At 37.2% G+C, this 21,319-nt stretch overlaps 2 protein-coding genes across 2 annotated transcripts in view; one reads left to right on the top strand and one right to left on the bottom strand.

The window, feature by feature from the left end:
* CCT6B (chaperonin containing TCP1 subunit 6B) overlaps positions 1–21,319 on the top strand; it is a 35,301-nt gene that overhangs the window by 10,472 nt on the left and 3,510 nt on the right. The window contains 10 exon segments of the mRNA XM_087826490.1: positions 5,213–5,259; positions 5,802–5,936; positions 10,315–10,488; positions 13,392–13,495; positions 14,114–14,224; positions 14,375–14,534; positions 16,205–16,287; positions 16,651–16,747; positions 17,020–17,167; positions 20,138–20,271. Of these exon segments, the coding sequence (XP_087682616.1) occupies positions 5,213–5,259; positions 5,802–5,936; positions 10,315–10,488; positions 13,392–13,495; positions 14,114–14,224; positions 14,375–14,534; positions 16,205–16,287; positions 16,651–16,747; positions 17,020–17,167; positions 20,138–20,271 (1,193 nt within the window).
* On the bottom strand, positions 1,754–3,183 carry ZNF830 (zinc finger protein 830). The gene has a single exon (XM_016207019.2). The coding sequence runs from the start codon at positions 3,181–3,183 to the stop codon at positions 2,074–2,076; it is 1,110 nt and encodes a 369-aa protein (XP_016062505.2). The 3' UTR covers positions 1,754–2,073.

Raw genomic sequence — 21,319 nt, 5'->3', positions numbered from 1 at the left:
ATCCACACTAAAAAATAAACCCCAAACGCTTCAATTTTATCTTTATCTCTCCTGTTTTTCTTCCACTTCTAGTCACTAAAAATGTTAGCTCTTCCTAGGTAATTCTGTCAATTCTATTCCTTTTCTCTCAATCCATACTAATCAAAGTCTTGGTTACCCTGCTTTTAAAATCTAGTTTCCAAGTAGTCTACGAGCTTCCTTTTCCCCTATGTTCATTCCATTCTATATAGAATATATATTCCCTACTGTATACAACAATATAGTATATGCTGCAACTAAAGTCTTCTTCCATAACAGTTTTTATCAGATACAATTTTTTGCTCAAAAACTTCCACTTTCCCCCCATGGCCTACTGGAATAATTCTTTCATCTAGCACTCAAGGCTTTTTCAAACCTTATCTTTTGGTACTCTCCTCTATAAAACCTGGGCTTTAGGGAAACTAGACTGAGTTTATGTAAAGCACTTAGAATCCTGCCTCACCTATATTGTAAGAACTATATAAGCCTTGGTTATTATTATTACTACATACTTGAATATGCTGTATGCATTGCTATCTCCAGAGCACTGCTAATTCCTTTTTCCTATTTGAATACTCTATCTCCAAAGGGAGAAGGAATGATTTAAACTAACAATGAATAGCACAAGCAAACTGTTACTCCTGGAGAAAACTTATACAGCAGGTCCTTGAATAACGTTTTGTTTGTTCAACATCCTTTCATTATAACGCTGATGAAATGCCATAGGAATTTAACTCGTTTATATCAATTACCTATGGTAAAATTGGTTTCACTGTAAGCAGTTTTGCTGCAGTTCCAAGAACCTATCAACAGTGAGGACTTACTGTATATTCTTCCTATAATAGATAGACCCAGTTACTCTGAACCCCAATTTGCCACAAAATGTAATAAAATTTAAGACTGGATGGAACATAAATGAAAGGTAGTATTTCTTTTATACAATAGTGAATTTGTGGAACGTGTTATTTTAAAAATAAAAAACTTGAAAAAATATAAACTTTCTGGATTTAGGGCAATGGCTCTCCGACTTTAGTGTAATTAGAATAACCTGGGAAGCTTACTAATTCAGATGCCTGCGCCTCACTCCAGATTTACTGAATCTAATAGTAGGGCCCAGGCACATGAAGTTTTAAAAAGCTTCATAGTTGACTCATGTGCATTTTTTTAAAGGCTTTGTAGGTGATCTTCGCGTGCACCTACATCCAAGAACATTGGTTTAATCGAGAGAAAGTTTTGGTTAAAGAGGCTGATCACGTTTGGCATGCATTTTTCACCATGTTCTTCTACATGTTTCACCATGTTTTCCTATGGTTTTGAAACAGAAACAGAATACAGTGGTACCTCGGTTTTCTAATGTACTCCGTTCCGGAAGACTGTTTGAGTTCTGAAACGTTTGAAAACACCGAGGGATCAACAGCCGACAGCTAGGCCTCAGGATCTTGACCTCCGAGGCATGTTTGAAACTGAAGTATTTACTTCTAGGTTTATGGCATTCGTAAACCAAAATGTTCGTGAATGGAAATGTTCAAAAACCGAGGTACCACTGTACACAGAACTGATTAGCTCTGAATGACTTATGAATCTGAGTAGTGTTCTTAAAAACAAAATCCCAAAGCTCCCCCACACTCTTGAGTTTGATCTAGGAGGTCAGAAAAGAAAAAGGCATATACATCCCAATATACTTGGTATTCATCTAAAAGCTTGTCAGTCTTCTTAATTTATAAATTTCAAAACAATTATTTAAGTAAATATATATTTAGTTATGTACAATATTTACAGCTTACAGATTTTCCAACCCAAAATTATACATTGAAACCTGTAAATATGTGAAAAAGTTGGCATTTTAATATATAATACTTAAAAAATTTCAAAACAACTTTATCTCAAAAATATCTTACACCAGTTTTCCAAAGTGCTGTTTTCACAGGCTCATATTGTACCACAATAACCTAGGCAGGTTCTCAAACCTCCAGGTACGGAGTAACCGACATCATACGGAGACAATCCTTTTCATACAATCACAGAAGGTTTTAGAAATACTGGGTCCTTGAAACCCTATAACAAAGCCCCTTTCACCCTCCAATCCTGAGACAGCAAATCCTGCAGTTCTCCTTCATCGTCGCTGTCAACATTCTCCTCTTCCTTTTTCTGCAGTTCTTTTATGGTCAGGACTTCTTTAAGTTTATTTTTTATTTCATCCTGGCGATTCCGCAGTTTTTCCACCCGACGGTAACACTCTATCTGCTCGTCAATCTCCCCAATCTGCCGGTCCAACCGTCCCTCCTCATCCTCTTCAGCAACTATGGCTTCGGAAATAGTGTTGACCTGCCTCATGGCTTTTTGAAATTCGTCCCACTCTTTGTCCATCTGATCCTTTGGGGCATCAACCTTTCGTACCCTCGCATCTATCTCAGGGTCGTCAAAAAAACCTTCCGGTAATGCTTCCGCAGTGTTTTCTTTCCTTTCCACTATTTTTTCATGTATTTCTGCTTTCTCAATGGACCCTGAATGAGGAATTAATGGGGCCTTGGGAGGATTTGTACTCGGGAAATCGCCTGGCAGCACACTACCTGTTGCCTCCCGCGAGGAGGAAAGTGAGTGTTCCTTGCCCGGTGTGTCCAGCGGCTGCTTGCTGGCGTCCCCCTCTTGTCTTTTTCCTCCCTCCTCCTCCTCCTCCTCCTCATCTTCATAATCAGGGAGTAAACCAAGTCCCGAAGCCTTACCAGGGGTCGCTCTAGTGCACTCCTTCCCTGCTTTGTCAACGTTGGTGAGCAAAGCGGACGTGGAGGGCTGTACGTGAGGCACCTGGGAGGCCTTCGCTCTTTTGGCATCGTGACTATCTGCGTCCGGCGCCTTCCTCTTGGCGGACTGAGGCACTGAGCTGGCAGACGGCCCCTGGGTGGCTTCTTTCGCGCCTTTCAGCTCGGCCACTTTCTCCCGGTGCTGCTTTCCCAGGACGTGAGTCTGCCACAGGAGCTCGCTCTTAACCGGGGTGTTACACAGGGCACAACTCAGCTGCCCCAAACGGTTGTACTTCGCAAATGGAGATTCTATACGTTTCCTGTTGGTGCTCAGACGCTGCTTCTCCTTCATCAACCGCCGCAGTTCATCTTGACTCACCACTCGCTTTCCGGCCGAAGGCCGAGCCGAGGCGGAGGACGCCATCTTTGCGACCCGACCCCAGGCGACTCTGACTTCCGTCTCGGCGAGGCCTGATAACGTCACTTCCTGGCCGGGCGGGGATTGGCTGAGGCTCCCGAGCGTGAACCTTGGCGCCGGGTTTTACCTCAGAATCGCGGTTCGGGCTGATTTTGCGGGTCAGGTGGTCCCTCAATGGTCCCGCTATGGCTGCGATAAAGGCGATAAACTCCAAGGCTGAGGTGGCGCGGGCCCACGCGGCCTTGGCGGTCAATATATGCGCCGCCCGAGGGTTGCAGGATGTCCTGCGGACCAACTTGGGTCCCAAAGGCACCATGAAAATGTGAGACGGCCGTTGGAGCGGCGGTTAGGGTGTCGGGGCGCGCTGTAAGGCAAACGTTTCGCGAAGAGGTTGAAGCCAAGTGGACACACTTGTGGGCCTGGCTTCCCCCATTCTCATTCCTGCCCTGAGGTCATCTCTACCCGGTGGGGGAGTAGGAGAAAAACCTCCCCGAGGAAAAGGCCCCACGGGTGAAGCTGTGATTCCCTATCCCGCCCCACGAACTTTTAGTTAACATCGATGTGCAATTTGAAAATTCATTTAGTGTTTCCCATGAAACGTAAGCCATCGAACGCCCCTGCTCCTTGGGACTATACGCCTGTATGCCCTTCGTTTTGGTTTTGTCCGGCAGAGTGGGGTGGAGAAGGCACGGGCTTTGGAGCCTGGCAGGCATGGGTTCAAATCCAAGTTTCTCCTTCGGCTGTGAGTCCTTAGGCAAGTTACTTGGGCGCTCTGTGCCTAGAGTTCTTCATATCTGTTCATCCTTTCAGCCTGTTATTTATTTAGCACCATTTTCTTTAGGGGAGAGAGAAGGAAGGAGACTCGTGAGAGCAAAAGGGTGTAAGAAGAGACATACAGCCTCAGGAATGCGCAGAATAAATTAACAGTAAAAGAGGGTGCTTATTATATCCTTAATGGGAGGTTGAGAACAGAGATGACCAAGATAAAGTTTCAGTTATTAAGGTGATTTGGTAGAAACGACTATGACGTATATTCTATATAATACGTATTATATAGTGTGGCATGCATTATATTTTTAATCATATGTGATTATACTGAGGAAAGGGACTAATTATTATGGGAGAAGGAAAAGACTCAAGTAATGGATGGTTTTTGATCAGAGTCTTGAAGGATGAGTTGGAGTTCACCAGATGGAGAAGTGAGTAAAAGCCTTCTAGATAGAGCAACTTCAGGAACAAGAAAGCCGGTTGGTATAAATCCAACAGAAGCAACTTGTGCAAATGTGATGTATGAAGGGGACCACAAGATTTACCCACAAGATTTCATTTTGTGGATGAGACATTTAATAAAATAGATAACAAGCCAGATCGGGAAGGGCCAACTATGTCATTGCTAAATAGTTTGGATTTTTCCTTAAAGGGATGGAGAACATGAAACCACTGAAGGATTTTTGATCAGTGAACTGAGTCATACTATCTTACAGAAAGATAAATGGAGGGTACATTCAGATTCAGAGATACATGGATGCTAAACAGTCCAGACTACAGATGGTGATGACGACAGTGGAAATGGAGAGGAGGGAGTAGTTTGTAGAGGCTTTTAAGTTGTAGAGTTGACAGAATTTGATGATCTAATAAATATGAGGGACAAGGGAAGAAACTAAATTGAGTGAATGAATGGTAGCGTTTCACCAAAATAACAAACCTGCAGGAAATTCACAAACTTGTGGCTTGTAGACTTCCAAGTACTCTTGACCAAACCACCGTCATAACTCACCAGCTACACTTAATCCTTAAACTTGTAAATTGTCCATTTGGGATGAAATCACCATAGCAGTCCCTCTGGGGAAAAGTAATTCTGTGGACTGCAAAGGGGGTACTTACCGTGGTGTCTCCCCATGGTACGGTGGAAGTTTTCCAAGCCCAGTTCCCTAGACTAAGGATAGTGGAGTGGCAAGCACTGAGTCTTGCTTGACTCTTACCATATGAAGTTAATAACATCACTGTTTTCTGAACAGGCTTGTTTCTGGTGCAGGTGATATCAAACTCACCAAAGATGGCAATGTGCTGCTTCATGAGATGGTGAGCTGATGCTGCTGATTTTAATAAACCTTAGTAAGCCTTAATTGAGAGCGTAATACAATTTCTGTATCTTTAAACCAAGGCTGTCAGCTAAATGTTGCAATTATGGGATATACTGGTTGGATTAAACCTCAATAAAAATGTTTTTTGGCTGTTTTCAAATCTTTGTATAGTCTAAGTAATAGCATAGGGATGCTTCCAAATTAGTTGCATCTTTTAAAGGCACTGCATTATGTTCTTTGTAATCATGGAAAAGTAAAAAGGCCGTTGCAGTTTTAGTAAATATATTCATCTTCAAGATTGAAGGACTTAGTCTAGTTTTGGAAACAGTGCATTCTGAAGCAAAGACTTTTATAAAATGTTCAAATCTCATTAGTTCTCAACTTTTAACTTTTGGTCTTGACATTTATTAAGTACTGATAATACAAAACTTGTGAACTTGTAGAACTGATTTTAGCACTGACCCTTAGGTTATATTGTTTTTGGTGGACTATTTCTTGATTTCATTCTCTTTTTTTAAATCTGTTGTTTGCTTTTTCCAGCAAATTCAACACCCAACAGCTTCCTTGATAGCAAAAGTAGCAACAGCCCAGGATGACATTACAGGAGATGGTACTACTTCAAATGTTCTAATTATTGGGGAGTTACTAAAACAAGCTGATCGTTACATTTCTGAGGTATTATAATTTCATAGAATTCACATTCATGGGGTACTTTATTTTGAATGGAAACTTGGGTTTGTTTTTACATTAGTAAAATGGTTTAATTTTAGAGGGCTAAGGTTAATATAGGATGTCCTCCCAAAATGTATAGACACTTTAACAGATGATAGCTTTAAATAAAAAATGAAACGGATTTTAAGAAACACTGCCTTTATAATTATATTCAAATTGTGTATACATTTTTTTGGGACACCCTGTATTTATGAAGATATATTTAATTATAAATGAAAATAATGAACTTTTTTCCCCAAAACAAGGCTTTTTATTGGATTTATATATATATTTTTTAAATGAAAAATTTAAGATATTTAAAAAAGGTAAAATATTAGCCATGTACCCATGACTAATGCGCAAAGAAAGGAAATATCTCTGATAAAGTTGAAACCAAATTGTTGTTTTAAAAAATAACTGGAGAAAATTATTTTTACAATTAAATTTATTGAGGTGACATTGGTTATTACATTATATGTTTCAAACATACAATTCTATAGCACATCATCTGTCTGTTGCATTGTGTGCTCACCTCCCAAAGTCTCGTCTCCTCTGTCACCATATATTTGGCCTCCCTCCTCCCCTTACCCTCTTCAGCCAATCTCCACCCCCCCTTCCCCTCTGGTAACCACTATACTGTTGTCTGTGTCTATGAGTTTGTTTTGTTTGTTGCTTTCTGTTTTATATCCCACATATGAGTGAAATTATATGCTTCTTGTCCTCTTCTGTCTGACTTATTTTGCTTATTTAGCATGATACTCTCAAGATCCATCCATGTTGTTGCAAATAGCAGTATTTTGTCCTTTCTTATGACTAAGTAGTATTCCACTGTATATATGTGCCACATCTTCTTTATCCAGTTATCCATCGAAGGACACTTAGGTTTTCATGTGAATAATGCTGCAGTAAACATAGGGGTACATATATCTTTATGAATAAATGTTTTCAATTTTTTTGGGTAGATACACAGAAGAGGAATTGCTGGGTCATATGGTAGATCTGTTCTTAATTTTTTGAGGAACCTCCATATTGCTTTCCATAGTGGCTGTACCCATTTACATTCCCACCAGCAGTGAACGAGGGTTCCTTTTTCTCCACATCTTCTCCAACATTTGTTATTTCTTATCTTATTGATAATAAACATTCTCATAGGTCTGAGGTAGTATCTCATTGTGATTTTGATTTCCATTTCCCTTATATCTAGAGAAGTTGAGCATCTTTTCATATATTTGTTGGCCATTTGTATGTCTTGGAAAAAGTGTCTGTTCAGGTCCTCTGCCCATTTTTAATTGGGTAAAAAATTATCGGAGTATTCTTTGCAAATGTCTTCTCCCATTCAGTTGGTTGCCTTTTTGTTTTGTCGATGGTTTCTTTTCTGTGTAGAAGCTTTTTAGTTTGATGCAGTCCCATTTATTTATTTTTGCTTTTCCCTTGCCTTTGAGGTCAGGTTCATAAAAGCCTCTCTGAGACCAAGGCCTATTAAGTTTAGTACCTATGTTTTCTTCTATGTGTTTTATTGTTTCGGATCTTATATTTAAGTGTTTAATCCATTTTGAATTAATTTTTGTGTATGGTGTCAAATAGCAGTCTTGTTTCATTCTCTTGCATGTGACTTTCCAGTTTTCCCAACACCATTTATTGAAGAGGCTTTACTTTTGAAGAAAAATTATTGAAGTCTTCCACATTGTGAATATACCTACCTTTCTAGTTTTCCTTCCTTTTATAAACTGTCTACTCCAGTCAGACTCCTCCATTCACTAGCCTCTGAAATCATTACAGACATTTCTACCTCTGTGCCTTTGTTCAATCTGTATTCTTTTCTTGGCATTACTTATCTGTCTTCTCTAATTAAGTATTTGAATTTTCTTCTCTTTCAAGGACCATTTCAGCAAAGCATAACCTGGTCAAAATACTAAAATTATTACTTTTTTGTGTTTCATTTAGTATTGGGAATTATCTATTAATTCAGTACCTGCAACTTATAAGGATGCTTTTGGCTGTTAGCAGTAGAAACTTGACTAAAAATCACTTAAACAATAAAGAAATTATCTCCCATAGCAGAATAGAGAGAGATAAGGCAGGCTTCCAGAGCCAGTTGATTAAAAATTTCAGTCCATTATCAAGCACCCAGGTTCTTTCTGTCTCTTAGCCCTTCTACTTATAATGTTGTTTCATCATAAGGTTTATTTTCATCCTGACTGTAAGACTGTCAGAGGAAATCAGGCCTACCTGCTTCCCTTAGTAGCACTCAGTAGGAGAGGGCAAGAGAATACCATTCACCTAACTGTGGAATATAAGTCCTTCCTGTATGTGATTGGGCCAACTTTGGTCGTATGTCATCCCAAACCAGTAACAGTTTTTAGGGAATTGACTTAATCTAGTCAGGATCCATCCCTTGAACTAGGGATAGGGTCAGCTTCCTCTGAAGCACTGGAGGAAGAGGGATACCTAAACAGAATTAGGGTTGATTAGAGAGAATGAAGTTTGGGAAGGGGGAGATGCTGACAGGCATTAACATCATTATGGAACTGTGTGGCAGTACAGTGATAGAGCAAGGCACAGGATATAATGAACACTGAGGGAGAGATGTCCTAAACTAGCCTGAGGTAGTTAGGAAGCACTTTCTGGAGGAAATAAGGCCTGGTCTAAATCTTTAGGATGAGAAGGAGTGAGGCAGATAAAAGAGTGAGAGGTAAGGAGAATGGCATTTGAGGCAGAATTAACATGAGCAAAGGCACAAGAGAAGAGAAGCAACACAATATGTGTGTAGAGCTACAAGAAATTTGGTGTTGGTGGAGTTTAAAGTGCTGTGGACAGTAGTGAATAGGCTGGCGAAGTAGGTGGGAGCAAGGTCATTGAAGGCATATAGTATACTAACCAAGAAGAATACTATTCATATTAACGTACTAATGAGTGATATGGTCAGATTTACATTTTAAATATTTGATAGACAGTTTTAAGGGAGTCAAAAAATGAGGTTTTCAGAGTAGTCTGAGTGAGGAATTGTGAGGTCCTAGACAGGGAAAATGTTTTGAAAATGGTTATTAACAGCCTCTGGAGTCAGGCCTGTGAGTTTAAATCCTGACTCTACCCCTTATTTGCCTACTGATCTAAGGCAAACTACATTATTTCTTCAATTTCCTCATCTGTGAAACAGGAATAATAACTCCCGCTTCATAGTATCCAGAGGACTAAAATAATACATGTAAAGCTCTTTAGAATAGTGCCTGACACAGATGCTCAATAAATGTCAACTTCTAGAAATTGTTATAGGACTGATGTAAAGGAATGGAGGAAAGGGCTAAATTAGACCTAGTTCCAGCTTTAGTAAGTTTGTGTATTTTCAGAATAAACAATACTGTTCTTTAAAAAAATATTTTGTTATAATGTCAGACCTGTAAAAAAGTTGCAAGAATATTCCAAAGATTAACATTTGCCCTCTTTCAGATAAAAAAATAAATATATGTGTGTTTATATATGTAATAATGTGCATAGTTTTTTTCTGAATGGTATAAGAGTAAGTTGCAGATATGATGATCTAAATACTTAAGTGTATATTTCTTAAAATCGGAATTCTCTTATATAACCCAGTATAGTCATCAAAAACAGGAAAATATTATTAACATTGACACATTGATACAAATTTTATTCAGATTTCACCACTTATCCCAATATAGCAGAAGAAAATCTAGATTCATGCATTACATTCAGCAGTCATGTCTCTTTAGTCTTCTTTAAGCTGAAATAGTTCCTGAATCATCATTTGTGTTTCATAATAGTGTTATTTTTAGAGTACAGGCCAGTTATTTTGTAGAAAGTCCCTCAATTTGGATTGTCTGTTTCCTCAGATTAGACTCAGGTTATAAACTTTTGGCAGTAATACCATAGAAGTGCTGTAGTGTTCTTAATGCATCATATCATGAGGCACATGATGTCTTATTTGTCCCATTACTGTGATGTTAACTTTGAACATTTAATGAAGGTGGTATCTTGTCTGTCACTTTTTTCCAAACCAGTGCTGATTCTTTTCCTCTGCATTAAAAGTCTTCTTTTGTGCCCACTCAGAAAGACACCACATGAAAACAATCTGTCATAATTTTCAGAAGTAAAAAGGACTTTTGTAGTTTTTTGTACTGGACTTAGAATTTTTCTGTAAGTTTGAGATTGTTTTAAATGTGAAGCACGAAAAATTACTTTTATAAATTATATACATGCACTTACATTTAGTGGCATTGATGTAATATTACTTTTTGTAATATTTTTTACTGTTAATAGGAGAGGATGGTTACTTTTACTTTGGATGACTTACTTTATAATTTAGAGTTTTATGTTGTTTTAATAGGGCCTGCACCCTAGAATAATAGCTGAAGGATTTGAAGCTGCAAAGAAAAAAGCACTTGAAGTTTTGGAAGAAATTAAAATTAAAAAAGAGATGAAAAGAGACATCCTCTTAGATGTGGCTAGAACATCTCTACAAACTAAAGTTCATGCTGAACTGGCTGATGTGCTAATAGAGGTACGTGATTAATTTTTTACATTAGAAAAGAGTATAGTGTGACACATGGTGATATTTTTCTTTTTCCTATAAGGTAATCAACTATTGCATGTGGTTCTTTTGAATGTAAAATAAGATATGGAAGAGAAACATTTATAGACTTGCTTACTGACTAGATTTAATTGGTCAGAACAGTCTATATAATTTTTCCCCCCAAAGTATTACATTAAGCCCGGTCGGCATTGGCTCAGCGTTTGAGCATTAACCTATGATCCAGGAGATCTCGGTTTGATTTCTGGTCAGGGCACATGCCTGGGTTGTGGGCTCGATCCTCAACAGGGGGTGTGCAGGAGGCAGCTGATCAGTGACTCTCTCTCATTATTGATGTTTCTATCTCTCCCTCTCCCTTTGTCGCTCTGAAATCAGTAAGAAAACATTAAAAAAAAAGTATCACATTAAGCCTTTTTTTAAGTTAACTTGAAAGTTGGGAGGTGCTAGGCTTCCTATGGCTCATCCCCTGTGGAAGCGACTGGGGTGATGTACTGGTCTCTTAGACCTGCAGGTCCTTATTTAGTACTTGAGGTGACACATGGGGAAGTTGTTTTGGCAGTGTGCTTTGTAGTTAAGGTTGCAACTTTTTAAAAAAAAAAAATCTTTATTGATTTCAGAGAGAGGAAAGGAGAGGGAGAGAGAGAGAGGTAGAAACATTAATGATGAGAGAGTCATTGGTCGTCTGTCTCCTGCACTCCCTGGACTGGGGATCGAGCCCGCAACCAGGGCATGTGCCCTGACCGGGAATCGAACCCCCGATCGCCTGGATCCTAGGTCGACCGACGCTCAACCACTGAGCCACGCCTGGCCAGGCAAGGTTGCAACTTTAATGAAGCATGATTGATGTGATAATGCATCTGGGAAATGCATAATTTGTTTTGATTACTTCTAAAGGTAGAATGTATGTAATATAAGGACAAGATTAGGTATTTTGGGAAGCCTTTTATCGGGGCTGTAGTTTGGTGATGTCATTGCTCCTTAGTGTTGCAATTTCTGAAATTTAAATATATTAATGTATCAGGAATGATAAGTTCATAACTAAATTTACAAGACATTGACTTATAAGTCAGAGTGCTATCATACTAACTTACTTTGAGAAATATAAATCCCAAATGGACTGGAACACTTGAGTTGTTTCTGGTCAATTCTCCTTACCAACAGGAAAACCTAGTTGGGATATCAGAGAATTTCTTACTGAGCAGAGTCCAAATAAACACTCTGCTGTATTTTCTTTCTTTCTTCTTCTTCTTTTTAAAATATATCTTTATTGATTTTAGAGAGAGGAAGGGAGAGGGAGAGAGTGAGAAAGCAAGAGAGCAAAACATCAATGATGACAGTCATTGATCGGCTGCCTTCTGCACACCCCTGACGGGATCGAACCCACAACCTGGGCATGTGTCTTGACCAGGAATTGAACCGTGATCTCCTGAATCCTAGGTCTATGCTCAGCTGCTGAGCCAATCCTGGCCAGGTTCTGCTGTATTTTCTGCTGTTGGAATACATATATCAAGTGGCTCAGGATCTTCATGCTCTCTGGTTAGGGCCTTCATTCCCTTTTGGAGTTATAGAAACACTGATACTCTCACTATCCAGTATTTTTTGTCATTCCCAGTTAGGCTCTAAAACCAAATATTATGTTACATCAAATAATCTTTTCTAAGATATTTTGTGGGTTTTTTTGCTTTATTTATATTTTAGGATGGTTATACTGTAGCACTTTATTTCTATAGTCATTTTTATATTACTTTCTGAGCTAAGCAATAGGGTGTATTGGGCTATACTTTTCAAATTGCATATCCCTGGGGATATTTGGCAGAATAAATGAAACACATCTTTCTGGAGTGTCAATTTTACTTTACAATTTTTAGGGAAGAGCATTATTTTCATATTAAAACAAACGTGTATGTATAATGGCATGACATGGAGAGTTTTCATGATAAAACATAAGACTTAAAAATTTCATACTGTTTTAGCCAGCAAATTTGAGCTCTACTCTTATGTTAGATTTCCTTTTTTTTTTTAAACATATATCTATTTATGTCAGAGAGAGGAAGGGGGGGAGAGAGAGAGAGAGAGAGAGGGAGGGAGGGAGGGAGTAGCATCAGTGATGAGAGAGTCGTCATTGATTGGCTGCCTCCTGCACGCCCTCGACTGGGGATTGAGCCTGCAACCGGGGTATGTGCCCTGACCAGGAATTGAACTGCAATCTCCTGGATCCAAGGTGGACACTCAACTCCTGAGCCACACGCAGCTGGGCAGATTTCCTTCTTTTTTATTAAGGTATCCTTTGGTGGAAAGGTTTGAGCAGTATTTTTACAGTAGAAAGAACAGTGGCTTGGCAGTTCCAGAGACCTGAATTCTAGTCCTGGCCCTGCTACTACCATTGCTACTATCATTTAGACCTTGTTTTAAGATCGTAACTTCTTTTTTTTAAAAAATATGTTTTTATTGATTTTTGAGAGAGAGGATGGGAGAGGGATAGAGAGATAGGTTGACTGCCTCCTGCAGGACCCCTACTGGGGATTGAGCCCAAAACCTGGGCATGTGCCCTGTCTGAGAATTGAGCCGGTGACCTCTTGGTTCATGGGTTGATGCCGAACCACTGAGCCATGTCAGCTGGGCAAGATGGTAACTTTACTTAAAGTTTTGTCTTAGTTTCCTTATCTGTAAATAAAGGGTTTGGACCTGATGATCTCTGAAGTCCCTTTAGGCTGTAATTATTAGTGTCCATGACCAACTGGCACTTTTTGGTCTTGACCTATGTCTTGGAGCCTGAAACTCTTTGCCTGCTTAGTCTGGTGATAGATTACTTGGACCAGTGGTTTTCTTTAGTAGACCAAATAATTTACTATTCTTATTCACTTCTCTTTCAGGCTGTGGTGGATTCTGTTTCGGCTATTAGAAGACCGAGTTTTCCTATTGATCTCTTCATGGTAGAAATCATGGAGATGAAGCACAAATCAGAAACAGATACAAAGTAAATTACATAAATGTTGGCAATACATAGATTCTAGATTATTTGGTTACCTTCAGATAGTTTTCCATTAATTTTATGGGTTATTCATTCAACATATGTTAATTGGATACTTACCAGAGCCAGTCACTGTTTTAGATGCTAAGAATGAAAAGTAAACAAAACAATTTCTTTTTCAAAAAGCTTACATTTCTAGTTGGAGGTAGTAAACAAATAAGTGATAATAAATTCTATGAAGAGTTTAGAGTAACAGTGTGTGTGAGCGTGTGTGTGATTTTAGAGCAACATGAAACTAAATTAGAGAACTAAGGAGGTCTCTGAAGAAATAGGTCATATGAATATCTGGAATAAAAGTGTTCTAAGCAGAGGAAATAATAGCTAAAAAGGCCCTGAGGTAGAAATGTGCTGGGATGTTCTTTTGTGCCTAGAGTAGAATCAGAGGAAGAAGTAGTAGGAGGTGATGAGGCCAGAGAGGTAAGAGGGGCCCTGAAACTAACATGGCCTGGATATGTATGTGCTGAGTGTGTAGCATCTGGTTGATTTGGGACTTAACTCATTTTAAACGTTTTGTCATGGGTACAGTATACATTCAAAGAAAGAAACATTATATATTTTTAATAGGTTGATCAAGGGATTAGTTTTGGATCATGGTGCCCGTCATCCAGAAATGAAGAAGCGAGTAGAAAATGCATTTATCCTTACTTGCAATGTATCACTGGAATATGAAAAAACGTATGTATGTCATTTACTCTTTATAATCTTATGAAATTGTTTTTTCTAAAAGTGTTTTTTAATCTCTTCCCTCCCACTGTTTAGTATAAACTCCTACCTTTTTCTCTTTCCCCCACTGCCTTTACTAGCTTTTTTTTATTAATCTTTTAGAGAGGTGAGCTCTGGTTTCTTTTATAAGACTGCCCAAGAAAAAGAGCAATTGGTAAAAGCTGAAAGAAAATTTATTGATGATAGAGTACAAAAAATAATAGACCTGAAAGACAAAGTCTGTGCTCAGTCCAACAGAGGATTTGTTGTCATTAATCAAAAGGTGAGAAAAAAATGTTTAGATTTTAAATATTTGTAAATTTCTTCAGTGCTTCTCAAAGTGTGGTTTGTGGACTTGTAGGAGTCCTTAAGACCATTTCAGGGAGTTCATGAGGACAAAACTATTTTCATAATATTAATAATCTTTTTATATTGTGTTGAAATTTGCAATGATGCAAAAACAAAGGTAGGCAAAACTGCTGGTGCCTTAGCACAAATCGAAGCAGTAGCACCAAACTATACTAGTAGTCATCGTACTCTGTTGACATACCACCACACACTGGCAGTTCAAAAAAAAGTTCATTTAAGAATGTCTTGATGAAGTAGTAAAACTTATTAATTTTATTGAATTTTGATCCTTAAATAATTCTGTGTGATAAAATATGAATTATGCACAAAACACTTTTGTGGCATATCAAAGTATGATTGCATTGAAGGAAAGCCCTTGTGTAATTGAGTTTCATACAATGCCATTTTTACTTGAAAGAATGACAGACAAACTGCCTTTATTTAAACATGGGTATTTGGTATTATTTTCTCAAAAATGAATGCAGCAATCCTGTCACTTGAAGGAAAACAACTGACAGTATTTGTTACCGGTGATAACATTGGAGACTTCAAATAAAAATTAGAATTTTGGAAAACCTGTAGGAGCCCCTGTGAGCTTTACAGATTTCCAATATTTAAAAGACTTTTCTGATAATATTAGTGATGATATTAGCAAAGGTGATATTTTTGATATTGTATAACCATGAATGTGTCAACATTTGGAAGCTCTGCCTAGCTTAGTGAGCCAATATTTTCTAAATGCCTAATAATCAGTTCAAAGTATAGGATAGACAAATGGATTTTAATGTGAGAGAGTATGGTAAGTTCATTGATATGTTTCCATATTCCACATTGAAATTAACCACTTGTTGAGTTTTGGTATAGCATCAAAGAAGAATACCCACATTTATCTGAAAAGGCTGTTAAAATATTCCTCCTTTTTCCAATAGATATATCTGTGAGGCCAGGTTTTCTTCTTATACTTTAGACAAAACAACATATTGCACCAAATCAAATGCAGAAGCAGATGTGAAAATTCAGCTGTCTTCTATTAAGACAGACATTAAAGCCCTGGCCAGTATGGCTCAATTGGTTGAGTGTCGTCCCATGCACTGAAAGTTTGCCTGTTTGATCCTTGGTCAGGGCACATGCCCAGGTTTTGGGCTCCATCCCAGGTAGGCTGTGTGTGAGAGGCAACCTATTGATGTTTCTCACATCGATGTTTCTCTCTCTCTCTCTCTCTCTCCACCCCCTTCCCTTCCACTCTTAAAAAACAACAACCCCCCCCCACAAAAACATACAAGACAGATAGTAGATTTGCAAAAGTATAAAACAGTGCCACACCCTCAACTGTATTTTTTTGTTTGTTTAGGAAACTAGTAAATTTTCATTAAGAAATTATTTTTTATGTTAACATAGATGGGTTTCTTATTTATATTAAATGGATTAATAAATATTTAAAAAATTTCTCAGTTTTAATGAATGATAAATATTATACAGCTCACAAACAAAAAGCACTTTTGGCTCTTAATAGCTTTTAAGAGTGTGAAGCAGTGCTGAGATCAAAAAGTTTTAAGACTATTGGCTTAAAACATGCTTGTAACTTTTGTGCTAATTTGATTATAGGGAATCGATCCATTTTCCTTAGATGCGCTTGCAAAACATGGCATAGTAGCTCTTCGCAGAGCAAAGAGAAGAAATATGGAAAGGTAAGCTTGCAGTAAGCTTGCAGATAATTAGGTGTTCTAAGTTTATTAACAGATTAGACTGAAATTATCCCATGTGTATTCCTTTTAGTTTATATGTAAACATTGTTGAGCAAAATAGTAGCATATGAATTTCAAATTTTGTTTTTAATTTCAGTAAATAATGGAACTGTCAAAAATCAAGATTAACTTACCTCAGAACTTTGTTGAAGTACAAGAAAGGTTTTTATCTTCTTAAAACAGGTTTTACAAGCAGTATAATACAGTGACAGTGCAGTGTTCCATGTTAGATATCTCTTCACCTTTAAGAAATTAGTCTTTATGTTTTCCATAACCAAAGCTGTGTTGACGTATATGTAATTTCAGACTCACTCTTGCTTGTGGTGGAATAGCTGTGAATTCTCTTGAAGACCTCAGTGTAGATTGCTTGGGACATGCTGGTCTTGTATATGAATATGCATTAGTGAGTATTTCCTGGGGCACTGGTTATAAAGTGAACAGTAAACTACCTTTTTTTTTCCTTAATACTAAACATTTTAATTCAGGTTTTACATTTTGAAGTCTGAATAATCCACAGGATAGATTTTACAATTTATTTACCTGTTTGTTAAGAGTTCAAATATAACTTAATTGCTTTTAACATATATTTACTTATACTTGACATGAAAAATTCATATGAAGATTGACATAATGACATTACATAATAAAGTTATATCTTCTTGTATTATCCTTTAGGGTGAAGAAAAGTTCACTTTTGTTGAGGACTGTGTAAACCCTCGCTCTGTCACCTTGTTGGTTAAGGGACCAAATAAGCATACTCTCACACAAATCAAGGATGCTGTAAGGGATGGACTTCGTGCCATCAAAAATGCCATTGAAGATGGTAAGTTCTTTTTTGTGATGGATATGAATCTCTCATATTTTTAAAGTGGTAATAAATATATCATGGTATGTGTAATATTTTAAAAGGTATTAATGATAACTATTCTCTCATTTTACTTTGGACAATTTATAGTTTGGATTGTGAAGGTTTATCCCTTTGGAATATTCTTAATAGTATGCTGTCCTTTTAATTATCTTCTGTTTATGAAATGAAAAAGCACTTAATTTAATGCTGTAATATCATTTTTTATTTTTAAAACCATAAAGAAGCTTTTACTGCTTAGAATGCATTCTGTTAAATCAGGTACAGTGTAAAGTATATGGTTGTCTAACCACTATGCTGAACACCTGAAACTAATACAAAATAATACTGAATGTAAACTGTAATTGAAAAAATTAAAGAAAGATTAGGACAAAATATTAGCATTTATTACTTATTGATAATTTATAATGAGCTTCCTTCTGAAAGGAGTTAGGATAGGTAATTCAATAAAAACATACATGCTTAAAATAGAATAATAAGCACATGAAAAGATGCTCCACATCATTAGTCATTAGGGAAAAGAAAATCAAAGCCGCAAAGAGATGCCATTTCATGTTAGGATGGCTACAGTCAAAGAGCCGGACAATAATAAATGCTAGAACCGTCATATATACAGTTGCTGGTGGGAACTGTTGGAAAACAGTTAGGCAGTTCCTCAAAAAGTTAAATATAGAGTTACTGTATGAACCAGCAAATCAACTCTTAGGTATATACACAAGAGATTTGAAAATATATGTCCACACAAAAAACTTGTACACGAATGTTCACAGCAGCATTATTTATAATAACCAAATAGTGGAATCAATCCAAATATCCATTAGCTAATGAATGGATAAACAAAATTTGGATATCCATACAATGGAGTATTATTTGACCTCAAAAAGTAATAAACACTGATATATGGCACAACACGATGACCTTGAAAACATTATGCTAAATAAAAGAGTTTAGACACAAAGGCTATGTATTATGTGATTCCATTTATATGAAATATCCAGGAAAGACAAAGCCATATAGACAAAAAGTAGATTAGTGGTGGCTCAGGGCTGGGGAAGTGGGAAATAGAGAATGATTGCTAAAGGGTATAGGGTATTGTTGTTTTTTTAAATGTTCTGGAATTAGCTAGGGGTGATGGTTGCACAACCATGTGAATATACCAAAAACTTCTAAAAAGTATAACTTTAAAATGCTGAATTTTATGGAATGTGAATTATATATGTAAAAATAGAGTAATAAACCTTATAAACAATAGGCCAGATTTATCTGATAAGCAAAAACATAGATGTGAAATAATGGTCAAATGAAAGCTGAAATGGAAAATTAGAATCTAGGAAAAAAGAATGTAAATGCTATAGCAAATATAATAATCACTATGAATATTTAAGCTGCCAGGATATAAAAAGCTACAATTAGTTATATAGGTTTCATTCAGTTCCTATGTTGAAAAAATAATAGGCTTTCTCTTAGGTCACTCTTTTTTGTAGTCACTTTTGATAAAAGCTAGCAGCGTTTTCACAACAAGATAAACATACATGCCTATGTAGCCTTTAGTAGTTCAACCCGATTCTTAGGATTTAGGAAACACAGAAAAATGAATTGACTATTTTTTTAAATGCCGTCAAATGCTTAGTTTTTAATAAATAATCTTATTGAGCATAATTGACATGTAATAACCACATATATTTAAAGTGTATACCCATAGCCCGGCCAGTGTCGCGTAGCGGTTGAGCATCAACCTAGGATCCAGGAGATCATGGTTCTATTCCCTGTCAGGGCACATGCCCAGGTTGCAGGCTTGGTCCCCAGCCGGGGGCATGCAGGAAGCAGCCAATCGATGATTTTCATCATTGATGTTTCTATCCCTCCCTTCCTCTCTCTGAGATGAATAAAAAAATATATATATATATATATATATTTTTAAAAAAATATATCTTTATTGATTTCAGAGAGAGGAAAGGAGAGGGAGAGACAGACAGAAACATCAATGATGAGAGAGTCATTGATTGGCTGCAGCCTGCAACCCGGGCATGTGCCCTGACCGGGAATCGAACCCCGATTTCCTGGATCCTAGGTTGACGCTCAACCGCTGAGCCACGCCTGGCCGGGCAATAAAAATATATTAAAAAAAAAAAGTGTACACCCATAAAACTATCCCCTCAGTCAAGATAATGAACATATCTACCATTCTAAAAAGTGAACCTCGTTGCTTCTTGGTAATTCCTCCCCTCTGGCTCTCCCCTATCACCCTATCCTCAGTTGACCACCAGTCTTCTTTCTGTTGCTACAGATTAGTTTGCATTTTCTAGAATTTCATGTGAATGGAATAATGCATTCATCTGTTGATGAACATTTGGTTATTTACAGTTCTTGGCTATTACAAATAAAGCTACTATGAACACTTGTATACAAGTCTTTGTATGGACATATGCTCTCATTTCTCTTGGGTAAATGCCTAGAAATGCAATGGTTATGGAAGGCATATGCTTAACTTTTTAGAAACTGTCAACCTGTTTGCCAGGTACCATTTTACATTACCACCAGCAGTGTATGTAAAAAATTACCAAATCAGATACTACATTTAGTTACTTGCCACTACAAGTTACAAATAACTGCATTTTAAATGTAGTCATAAAGGAGTAAGTTGAAGGTGGAAGAGGTGTCTACTTTTATTTGCCAGGAAAACAATGAAATAAGCTATTTGTAGCCAGTTGTCTGTACCATGCTTAATTATTTAATGATGTATAACTTCAGGATGCTTCACAAAACATCTGAGTAATCACTGAGCTGTGCAGCTATTTTATTTCTGTATATAGTTAAGTATACTTTAGATGTAGACAAGATGATAGAACACACTTGAATAGTTAGTTGGTTTTTTCTCTGTTTTTTGTGTACAGCGTGTCTCGTCAATCATTTTTTCCCCTCCAATAGGGTGTGTGGTTCCAGGAGCAGGTGCAGTTGAAGTCGCAATAGCTGAAGCTCTTATTATGTACAAGCACAGTATAAAAGGAAGAGCTCGTCTTGGAGTCCAAGCTTTTGCTGATGCCTTACTCATCATTCCTAAGGTAAAGCTATTGTAATGGCCACAGAATAACTGGTTAGACATAAGGTGTTTAATTATAAATTGCCAATACTATCTCACAGTTAGCAGAGTGCAAGACATTTATTTGCATTTCCTCACACAGTGTTGTCTTAGATATTTTATAGCCAAAGCAGGGAAATTTTTGGAATAACACCTCAGGATCCTTGTAGGAGTTTAATGAAATAGTCAAATTACCCCCATGCTTTATTCTCTGAGTTCCAAAAGTTGAAGTAACTTCAAAAATGCTTCTTGATTAACTAATCATAATGAAAAAGCTTAGAATTTAAGATTTAGTTAGATTTTAGAGTAGACCTTTATTTTGTTGGTCATATCCAAAGTATTATCACTTTAAATTGTGTGAGAACTTCAGGCTGTTTAGCACTCCCAAATACTAGCTTGCATTCTATTTTCATTATAATTCCTTAGAAAAAGAGAGAAACCAAATTTTTTTTATGTATCAGTAGGACAGAGAACTACCATTCCTTTTCCTTTGCCTTAATCTGGTTGTGAACTACTTCAAATCACAGAAAAACTGTTCCAAATATGCTATTACCATGAATTAAAACATTACTAACAATGCTAACCAAGTCTCTTTGATAATTGCTTTAAAGTTATTCATAATTTGTGGAATCTTTATGAATCAGAAATCTGTTTTTCTTTCCCCAGAGAAGCAAAGTCAGTAAGTAATGATCCTATAGTTGACACAAACTGGTAAACCTAGTATATATTAGTCTTACCTTTTCACTCATTAGCTGTTGGTTTGGAACCACTTGCAAATAGACCTGGGTTGGAATGCAGGTATCTCCATCCCTGTTGCCACAGGTCATGACTTTCCTCATGTTGATGAGGGGCACAAAGATGCTGCAAATATGCAGGTTTCCTTTTGCAAGTGCCCAGGAAAAATGGGAAGATGTGTGGCTAGAGGAAACAAGAATACCATTCTACTTCCTTTCATGCTTTTGTTTTTAAAATCTTTTGGGAGGAGGGAAATTTATTTAGTGGGGTGGGGTGGGGGAACTCTTAATACTCTC

The sequence above is a fragment of the Miniopterus natalensis genome, chromosome 17, assembly GCF_054644295.1.
Source record: "Miniopterus natalensis isolate mMinNat1 chromosome 17, mMinNat1.hap1, whole genome shotgun sequence".
NCBI lineage: Eukaryota > Metazoa > Chordata > Mammalia > Chiroptera > Miniopteridae > Miniopterus > Miniopterus natalensis.
The sequence above is the reverse complement of the archived record's forward strand: the minus strand, read 5'-3'. Positions and strand labels throughout refer to the sequence as shown.

Coding starts and splice junctions, on each gene's coding strand:
- ZNF830 (XM_016207019.2), bottom strand. CDS start 3,183: ATGGCGTCCTCCGCCTCGGCTCGGCCTTCGGCCGGAAAGCGAGTGGTG.